This window comes from Narcine bancroftii, chromosome 1 (assembly GCF_036971445.1).
Source record: "Narcine bancroftii isolate sNarBan1 chromosome 1, sNarBan1.hap1, whole genome shotgun sequence".
Classification (NCBI taxonomy): Eukaryota; Metazoa; Chordata; class Chondrichthyes; order Torpediniformes; family Narcinidae; genus Narcine; species Narcine bancroftii.
In genome coordinates, this window is record NC_091469.1 from 114304833 (window position 1) to 114315279 (window position 10447).

Genomic DNA, 10447 nt, shown 5'->3' on the forward strand with positions numbered 1-10447 from the left:
CATACCACTCATCTTTCAGTGTCCTTCCTGTATTCTGTCTCATCATTATTTAATACCCAGCAGGTGTCTTTGAAGATGGAACCTGGAACATGGAGTCATCGGTGTAAAGAGTATGGTAAGAGAATCTGTGAACACCAGCTTGTGTGGAATGCCAAGGAGATGGTGTCTGCTGTGGATCTGTCTGGGTAATAGGTAAATTGAACTGGGTCAAGGCTGACTGGAAGGCTGGAGTTGATGTGAGCCATTACCAGCCTCTCAAAGTACTTCATCATGGTGGATGTCAGAGCCATTGGTCATTTCTCATTTAACTCCAGTATTGTGCTTTTCTTCTGTATTGTATTATTTAAATGTCATGATATTGAAAGGCAAAGGTACTCAAAGACCATAAAATTCTTATTGGCTTTCATTGCAAGAGGAATTGAGTACAAGAGTAATGTTTTTCTCCAATTATATAAAGACATATGTTCAACATCCTGTTCTGTACTTGTACGGAGTATAGCAAAAGTTTCCTCCAATTGATTGTTGGGTTAGCAGGTTTGTCATACTAGGAGAGATTACACAAATTAGGTCTACGCTCTTGATTTTAAAATGAGTAATCTCATTGAAACATAAATTCCGAAGGAGGGAGATGCTGATTTGATGGTTCCTTAGCTGGAGTGTCTCGAAATGGAATTACACATTTTTTTCCAAAAAGGGGGTCATCAACTCGATGAGAAAGCTGCCATTTCCACACCCCCCGCCCCCCCCAACCAAACCAACAAAATTTTGAAATTTATTACGCATGAATGTTCTGGAAACCTCCTTATAGAGTACATCGAAAGATTAAATTGATTTTTAAATATTAAGGAAATCAAGTCATACAGGGGTGCGGGAAAGAAATTGCACATATGGGACTGTGTGTGGAAAAAGTCATATGGGATCCAATAGCCTTCATCTGCTTCCAGTTCTTGTTTATTGAAAGGATTGGTGTATGCAAGTTTATTGTCTAAATGAGTTTTCAAAGCAATAAAAAAATTGACTCCTGGTGCTGACTGATTAACACGAGATATCAACAATCAAATATACAACTAAAAAGATAAGTCGTTCAAATGCATTTGCAACAGATCCTGGATTTTATTAATGGACCTTTGAAGCATGAAAAAGCAAAGAATACTACAGATGCTGGAAAGCTGAAATTAAAACAGGATTTGGAAATAGGTTAGGCAACAACTATGGAGAAAGGTTAGGCAGCAATGGTGAATGAAGAAACAAGTGCCTTTGTTTCAGATCAATTACTTTTCCTTCCACTTTCGTTTTTGGATTTCTGCACCAAATTCCTTCCTTACTCGCATGGCTGGCCTTGCAGTTAGTGCAACTCTATTCAGCGGCAGTGACCCGGGATCAAATCCAGCATTGCCTGCAAAGGAGTTTGCATGTTCTCCCTATCTGCATAGGTTTCCACCAGGTGCTCCAGTTTCCTCCCATCCTCCAAAAACCTACAGGGTTTATAGGTCAATTGGTGTACGTGGACAGCTTGGGCTAATGGGCCAGAAGGGCCTGTAACCGTGCTACATTCTAAATTAAAAATTACCACTGCAAGACAAGATCAAGGTGTTCCTCAACTCCAGCAGCCAGTCTCAAATCATTCTTCCTGCCCCCTTTCAGTATTCTTGCTGCAGGTGCTTGGTTCACTCTCTTATTTCCACTAGTAATTACTCCCCATCTCACAGCATCATCCCAAGAGAAAACAGAAGATACACCCACCCCACCTGTCCTTTCACCTCTTCTCATTATCTAGCGATTCACAAACCTCTTCCATGTGAACCAGGGGTTCACTTTAATTTCTTCCAAATTTCTGAACTTAGCAGTAGTTTGGGAAACCAAATGCAGATTGATTGACCACTTCACCCATCTCCAGTCGCAAGGGTGATTCGGAGCTTCAAGTTGCAGGTCACTTTCTCTCCACTCGCACTCTTTGGCCTCTTGCAGTGTTCAAATGTAAACTTGAATAACAGCATCTCTTTTTCTGCCATGTTATACATATCAGGATTTCAACACTGATGTCCACATTTCATATGATTACACTTTCCAATTTGCATCGAAACTGGCCTGCTGAGTATCTTCAGATCAACAGTAACTGTGGAGTTTAGCATTTTACAGGTCCAGAATTGTTTTTGATTCTTCGCTCCTCTATTGCCATTCATCCCTTACAATTTACATTTCCTTCAGAGAAATCAACTGTAGTTCATAAGATTTCAACATCCTCTTTCAAAAGTAGCTACCACCACTTGTTTTGATTAGACCTCCAATAGCAATTTCTTTTGTTCTCAAGACCTCAACCTTTTCTGTCACATATTTGTCTTTTATATTTTCCAAATTCTAAGGAAAAGTCATCAACCTGAAACATAAATCTGTTTCTCTCTCAACAGATACTGGTTGATCTGATAGACATTTTGAGCTTCTTTCGGAAATATCACCACAGTGCAGGTAGGCATAGAGTTTAATTGTGCACTATATATATTTTTAAATATACGATATATGCAAGATGGCATGTATATTTTTCAATGTATGTGTTTCTTTAATGGTGATGGACCACAGAAAATTCAATAGTCTATGAAAGACCCCTTTGCAGACCTCTGGTGACTCTTGACTCCAATATGATGCAATCTACAGATTCTCTATGCTCCTAAGTAAATCTTCCACGTGGGAATTGGGCACAGATGTTACTACTGCCATGGGGCAAAGCCCAAATATTGATGGATTCTAGAGAATTTCTAGGAGTAACCTAGAGTAAGCAGAGCATTTTTGTCAAGACTTCGCATCTGTTCAGGCAAATCCAATAATAAAGTGTGATCCAAAGAAGAAAATATATAAAAGATTGGACAAAGTGGGCTTCATTTACACCCAGACATACAAATCATAAAGAGGTTCCCAGGCTTATTTTTATAGGAATACAAGCAACTTAAACAACAAATCAAAACAATGGAACATGTTTTAATTATGTCCTAGTTTTAAGTTACACAGTAAGAGAGTACAGTCATCAAATCAAATTCCAAAATTGCCATTTTCACAAAACTGAAAGCAAGGTAAAAAAATAAAAGTTGCATTATAACATTGCCACTTGTGCAGCCATAATGGTCTCCAGGGGCAAAGGAATTGATTCTTCCGTATGGAATTAAAGCTTGGGATGGCTGAAAAATGCATTACAATTACAAGACATCATATCAGGAGTCCAGTACAAGCATTGTCTAATGTTTTACAGAGCATTTACCTCACATTATGATTTTATATCTGCTTCCTTCTTCACAGCAGAATATTAAACATTCAGAAATTTTCCAATAAAAAATGAATTTCGGCTCCATCTTTATGCATTCTCAGGCAATTATTTCTTATTCTACAATTATAATTATTCTAAATAGGTAGCATATTTACCAGCAAGACAGAATTTCATAGAGTCATGGCAGAATGGTGAATTTGCAAAGAAATTTCTGGGTTCAACATTTGAGCCAGTTATCTACATTTGTGCCAGAAATGGAATTACCAGCAAACAAAATACTGAAAGAAAGTAAACAGCATGAAATGTAAAAGGGTTTGTTAAGATTTGACCTCTGATGTTCCAAGCCAAAATACATATTTGTAACTAATTTCATACATTAATGTAATATTTTTAACTCTTGCACTGTTATATACTCAGGTCACCATATTTTGTTTCCAAATTATATTCTCAATGGCCGTCCAAACTGACCAGATACATCTCCTGGCTAACAGACATCACTATGATAAAGGGACAACTCCAAGAATAATACAGAATTGAACTGCTCTATTTGACACAACTCTCCAAGTACCAAAAAAAATCAACTGATTTTGAGTGAAACATGAAAGCACAAAGAAAATACAATTTTATTTATTAAAGCTTTAGAAAAATATTTTCAAAACTATTTTGGAACATTCCAAAAAATTCTAGAAAAGGAATTTATTTGGATTATTCATAAACTCTTCTTCACACCCACCCCAACCCCATTGCCTCTTTGGTGGGGTTTTCAAAACTTCTGTCCCTGTTTGTGGATGTGGTAGAGTACTCGCAGTGAGATACAAGTGGCATTTTCATTTACACCTATGGATATCACAATTTTTAGAGCAATTTGAAGTACATTTGAAGTGCAGCTAAGTTAAAGGCAAGTCAGAAAAAAAAGACCTGATATATCTTTCTGTGATTTTGTTTTGCAGAAGAACTTCACAAATAAATTATTAGACAAAAAGTAAACGTCGAATCATAATGGAGGTATTGTAATGGAGGTATTGTAATGGAGGCATTGTAATGGAGGTATTGTAATGGAGGTATTGTAATGGATTGTGAAAAATTTGATCAAAAGGACGGATATTAAAGGAGCATCATGAAAGGCAGTGTCCATTTCAAAGTAATTTATAAAGATATAACAAAACATACAGAACAGGGAAGACAAAGCATTGGTGTAATGATATGCCAAAGGAAGGAGGTGTGGAGGGGCTCTTACCAGGTAAAAGAATAAGCTTGGGCAGTAAGCTAGAAGTTTCACAAAATGTGGCAATTATATGACTTAAATACAAGGATGAAAATCTGATGGATGTGGAACGCTGATCACCAATGAAGGTCAACAGGGACAAAAGGAAGAGGCAAAGCTTATTGTGGGTTGTGATAAAGATAGCAAAGAATTCAATGAGCCAAAGTTTATGGAGAATGAAAGATGCACTGGTGTAATTGTGGTGTAACAACTAACATAGATGAGGTTTTTTTTGTTTTGAAAAATGGTAAATGAGTTGAGGATGAAGGAAAGTAAAGAAGGTGGAGGGAATTACTATTTGATAACCATCCAAAGGTCAGTCAGAACATCAATACATACCGGTACCCAAATTTACAGTGCTCTGATATAATCTCATGCCCTTCACTGATCTGAACCTACAGAACTGTCCACAAAATGTGACATTTATTTCCAAAAAAAATACTGAAAGGAGAGAAAAAAAATTACTGTAGTGATTCAACTTTGGTAAGGTATTTGAGGGTTAAAGGCCAATGAATTTGTGAAAAAACTAAAATATTTCTCATGTCCCTTCCAAGTTTCATCTCAAGTAGATCACAGAATAAAAATCAACAAATATGCAATACCATAAAGTCATTTGTTCTCCACAAGTCTTCGATCACTCAACAAAAGCATCCGAACACATTTGTTGAAATGAAACCAAAGTAGATTTTTTTTCAATTCAAATTGCAAATACATTGTGGAGTTACACAATTAATACAAAGTAGTATTGGGAAAACAAGTACAATCCTCCAAATCATGTTTTATTATATAACAGTTCACAAATAAAAGCGGTGCCTCCAGACTGTCCGAGAATCATTACCATTGTGAGTACTTTCACCTTTAGCAAAACAATATAGAGTAAAACTTGCATCAAATCCCTCTGCTTCAACAGCCAATTGTGCAAAATGCCTCCTTTTTTGCCATACTACAAATTGCTGTCTTGCCTGGGAACTCTGACCTCCCATATCCAACAATCTTGGATTTCACTAACACACAACAAAACTACAGACATTACAGATAATTTGGAACTTCCAGCAGAAACACCCCAAATCACTGCCTGTTCATTCGCCGGGCAAATTTTCTATACCAAATTGTGTTGCAGTTTACATGGAGAATTTTGTTAATTTTGGTGCCTAAAAATACTAACATTCTACAATTCAAGAAATCCAAACCATCATTCAGATCTCACAATTATTTCTCTGCCTTGCAAAGATTCTCATTAGTATCACTGGAGCAGAACTACTAAACTATTATAAATAATAACACTCATCGATATAGAAATATTTGCAGCATTATTAGTTTTTAAATACTCAAGTGCTACGAGTTACATTTAAATAAAAATAGACAGCAGGACAGTTGCTCAGATTCCAGAGAAACAAAATCCTGTATATGGTGGATCAGGCAGCATCTGTGGAGAGAAACACAATCAACTTTTCAAGTAAATAGCCTTTCAACAGACCTCAGTTCTAATTAATTAACGACATTAACTCTGTATTCCTCTAAACAGATCCTATCTGATCCGCTGAATATTTCCAGCATTTTCGGTTTTACTACTACGTATTAACTTTTTTATTGGAACTGCTATAATTTAAGTCAAGTAAGTGTGAAATATGCGCTATATTATTGACTGAAACCAGATCAGGCCATTGCAGGCTTCTCATGACACTTAGACACCCAATATAATAACAAATTTGATTGGCAGATCTGATGAACATTAACATCCTACTTCAATGGAAGTAGACTGGAATTTCATGCTCCAGTATGACTCCCAAAGAAAATGTGACTTCCACAAAAGATATTTACATCAGTACTCATGATGAAATTTAAGATCAAGAATCCTTCTTGTACCAGTATCTTTATGACATTTGAAGATTAATTCATTAATTTGGGAAGTTTTTTTTTAAGTGTGCAGATTTTAAAAAACCTGCTATAAACAAGTTTGTAAAAATGTATTTCGAAGAAATATCCTCAGTTTCCTATTTGTTAACACAGCTCAGGCGGGCAGCCAAATTTGAAGAGAAAGGCATTTGTGAAAAGTTTCCTTCAGATTGCAACTTTAAGCAGAAAGTCTCATTTCACAAAATTATCATTTGAACTCTCAACTCAAGATACCAATAAAAACTTAGTACAGAAACTGTACAAAAGGACATTAAAAGATAACAACTACTCGAGGAACTTTTAATCCAGCATCCAGAACAGAATAATTGAGAGGTACGATTGGTGCCCCCCTTATTAATCTGTGAGTTATATATTCAGGATGACTGTGCTCCAAAATACAAAACACTTATCAAATCTGTAGCATCACCTCTATAACCGGCAGCCGCACTTGTAAATCACCATTGTTTACAAATGCAAATTAATTCTCAAGTACAATTCAAAGTAAGGATTTTTCTTTTAGCTGCATCTCATGAGTTCCTTTTACAGGTTTTATTATTTTTTTTTATATTTACAAATATTTACAGGTTACAGCTATTGAAGTTGAAATAATGTTTTGGACATCTTTACAAAATACATGCATATCAAACTGTGTTATGAAAGTATTCAAGTAAAATAAACTGATCTTCCTTTCTCCAGTGAACTACATGGTAAGTTTGTGAATGAAGCATCACATTTGGTCATAGATCTGAAGAAAATTGCAGAAATTTAACACAAATTAAAATAGTTATATTTTCTTTAAGGCTTTAATATCAAGCAGCATATAAATTAGCAAACAAAAGAATTGTTGAAGTACATTTACAAAAACATCTTTCAGTTTCATAATCAATTTAGAACAAATACAAGAACAACACTGCTCTTTGAATAATTAAGTAAATTTTGATTTCGAAAAGTGCACTTGAGAAAAGTAAACGTAGTCACTACACCGGAGCAGTATTTTTTTCCAAATATAGTAGACTGCTTCGTGTGTTTCAAAAGTGAGCAACGATGCAAACACAAAGTCCTAATTAAGAGTAATGTCTCTATGCCAAAATAGCTGGTCTCTTCATTTTTTTTTTGAACAAGCAGCATGTCCCCAACCAACGTGCATAAACCACAAAACCAAAAAGAAATTCGTGTGCCATTCTTTTCAGGAAAGAAATAATCGTCTCCAACATGAATAAATCATGCTACACCTTTTGCAAAGTTGTATCGTTCTTGATTAAAAGTACTGCTCTCTTTGGACTCGTTTGAAAACGAGAACATTACCGATCTGTTCTTACTTCCAATTGATAGTCATATGCAGCTAAATGCAATTTGAATGAGTAATTCAAAGTGAATAGCTATTATTTACTTTAATTTAAAAAAGTTACAGATGGCAGATTACAGTGTGTTTCTTCTTCTGGTTCTCCCTGAAGCAGCGTGGCACTCAGGGAGACTCCACGCCACTTAAAGACTTGGCTGCTCACTCGTTCAGGGTCCAAACACCGTTTGTCCAATTAATAAAGACACATTTGTGAAATTCTCCAACTTGGGCTTCAAGCTCGAGGCAAACTCCAAGGCTCAGCACTTCCAGTCATCCCTTAGCTTCGTCTCAGCCACAAGACAACCCCCCAAAAAAATCCACCAAGGTCGCTCAGTCAAATGAGGCAAAATAAAATGTACAGCTTTGAGGGTTTTATTACTCGTCGCCACGACATGACTTTGGCTCTTCAGCCTCTGGTGGTCGCCGATCGGGTCGGGGTCGGGGGGGCTGCTCTGTGTGTGAGCTAACTCGGAACGGGGCTCCGAGGCAAAATCCTTCAAGTCACATTTTCCAAACTTTCCTTCCCAAGTCGTCATTAACCAACTCTTGCTTAGATCATCCAAATACTCTGGGACCAGGATATCTTTTGGTGCAGGGTGGGATTAAAGAAGCCTATCTGGCTCACGCCTCCTTGCCATTTCTCCACTCCCCCCCCCCCCCCACCCCCTCTATTCTGCTTTGTCTTTCAGCACAGCTTTTTATTAGAATTATTAATTCTGGGCTAAGTTCACCCTCCACCTCTCCTCTGTGACTTGCAAATAAAACCAAGTGGAAAGAGCCCTGTGCACAGACAGAGTGCCCACCACACCAGATCCAGCCCCAAGAAAGCGGGGCAACTTAGAGGTGGTACTTTTTAAGAAGAAATCCTTGCCCACCCCCCCCCCCCCCACCACCTCCCTCTGATCTGCTTTGTCCTTCAGCACAGCTTTTTATTATAATTATTAATTCTGGGCTAAGTTCACCCTCCACCTCTCCTCTGTGACTTGCAAATAAAACCAAGTGGAAAGAGCCCTGTGCACAGACAGAGTGCCCACCACACCAGATCCAGCCCCAAGAAAGCGGGGCAACTTAGAGGTGGTACTTTTTAAGAAGAAATCCTTGCCCACCCCCCCCCCCCCCCCCACCACCTCCCTCTGATCTGCTTTGTCCTTCAGCACAGCTTTTTATTATAATTATTAATTCTGGGCTAAGTTCACCCTCCACCTCTCCTCTGTGACTTGCAAATAAAACCAAGTGGAAAGAGCCCTGTGCACAGACAGAGTGCCCACCACACCAGATCCAGCCCCAAGAAAGCGGGGCAACTTAGAGGTGGTACTTTTTAAGAAGAAATCCTTGCACCCCCCCCCATCACCACCCCCCACCCACCCCCACCACCCCCTGCAGCCCAGTGTCAAGAGAACAGCAGCTCGTTCTTGTCCTGAGTCAACTGAGTGTCAGAATTAACTTCATGTTGTCACCCAAACCACCCAGTCCGGAGTTTGACACCTCACTATACCATTCCGGACCCGGCGGAGTTGAATCCGGGCTCGGTTTCCCCGTAAAAACTGAGGCAAACTTACTTTTCCCTGGCTTGGCTGTCAGAAGGTACAGTGTTACTCTTGCCTTTGGCGTACATGCTTGAAGAGCTGGATTGTCACGCACCTGTCAAGCCATCAGGTCCCAGGAACAACCCCGTCACCATAGCGACAGAACGACGGCCCGCCACCATTGGCTGGCCCCGGAGCCGAGACCGCCCCCTCGCCATGGTGACCGGGTGATCGACGGGCCCGATTGATTGGGTGAGTGGCTGCCTCTCGGTGGGGGAATTTGAAACCGCTGAAGTTCCGAAAAAAGGCCCGGCTGTTCCGGTGAAAGGCTCCAACTCCCCTGGCAGGCGCAGCGGAAAACCAGGCCTGGATTCCTCCATTTGAAACCGCATGGACTGAATGAAGGTAGATTTTTTTTCAATGGGCAGATGCTGGAAATCTGAAATGCAAACAGGTAACCATCAGGTGAGTCTGCAAAAATGCTTCAGATCATTTGTTTTTCCTCTTGGAGACTCATTGCATGCAGGAAAATCCGAACAAACTATTGCACTGAAGATGCACTTTATCCTTGAACCATGGTTCATCAAGTTGAAGGCAATGGCAGAATATATTTTCTATACCCCCCCCACCCACCCCCCCCCCCCAAATGGAACTTTCACTGAACCTCTTGGAGTATTTCTCCACATTTTGTTTAAGTGGAGGGCAAAAGTCACAATTTTTACATCAATTCCTGGAGTTTTATTGACAGATTGCCAAAAGTAGTAACGAATTCCACACAAAGAGCATAATTATCAGCCTTTTCCTTTTGAAAATAGTTTCAGGACGGCGCTTCATAATGTGAACCTCCATGACATTTTTGAAACCTTGATCGTTTATATTTTGTGTCGCTGTCAGGGTGAAAAGTGGAACCAAATTTCATGCAACGTAGTTTTCAACATTTTTGGAGGAAGAAAAGTATCCTTGAGTCAGAGTCACCCTGCTAAACTTTCTGCCCACCTACACTGCATTATCCTTCTCTGCTTTGCCAGTTGAAGTGCTCTTGCACATTAGACCTGTGATTGTATTGAATTCGATTACTTGCTCCATCAACCAATCACTGTGTTTTTTAAAAAAAATCTATCCCCTCATATCCCTTTAAAACTTCTCATCTTAAATATATGCCC

At 38.9% G+C, this 10447-nt stretch overlaps 1 protein-coding gene across 5 annotated transcripts in view; it reads right to left on the reverse strand.

Annotated features, from left to right (window-relative positions):
- The window catches only part of ssbp2b (single stranded DNA binding protein 2b), a 427857-nt gene extending 418393 nt beyond the window's left edge, over positions 1-9464 (reverse strand). For 3 of the 5 annotated variants that reach the window (XM_069936398.1, XM_069936391.1, XM_069936382.1), the window contains exon 1: positions 9318-9463. In XM_069936398.1, the coding sequence (XP_069792499.1) occupies positions 9318-9373 (56 nt within the window). In that variant the 5' untranslated portion in view covers positions 9374-9463. Of the gene's footprint in view, positions 1-9317 lie in introns of all 5 variants that reach the window. The other 2 variants (XM_069936385.1, XM_069936383.1) reach the window with 2 other exon arrangements.
- Positions 9465-10447: the final 983 nt, after the last annotated feature.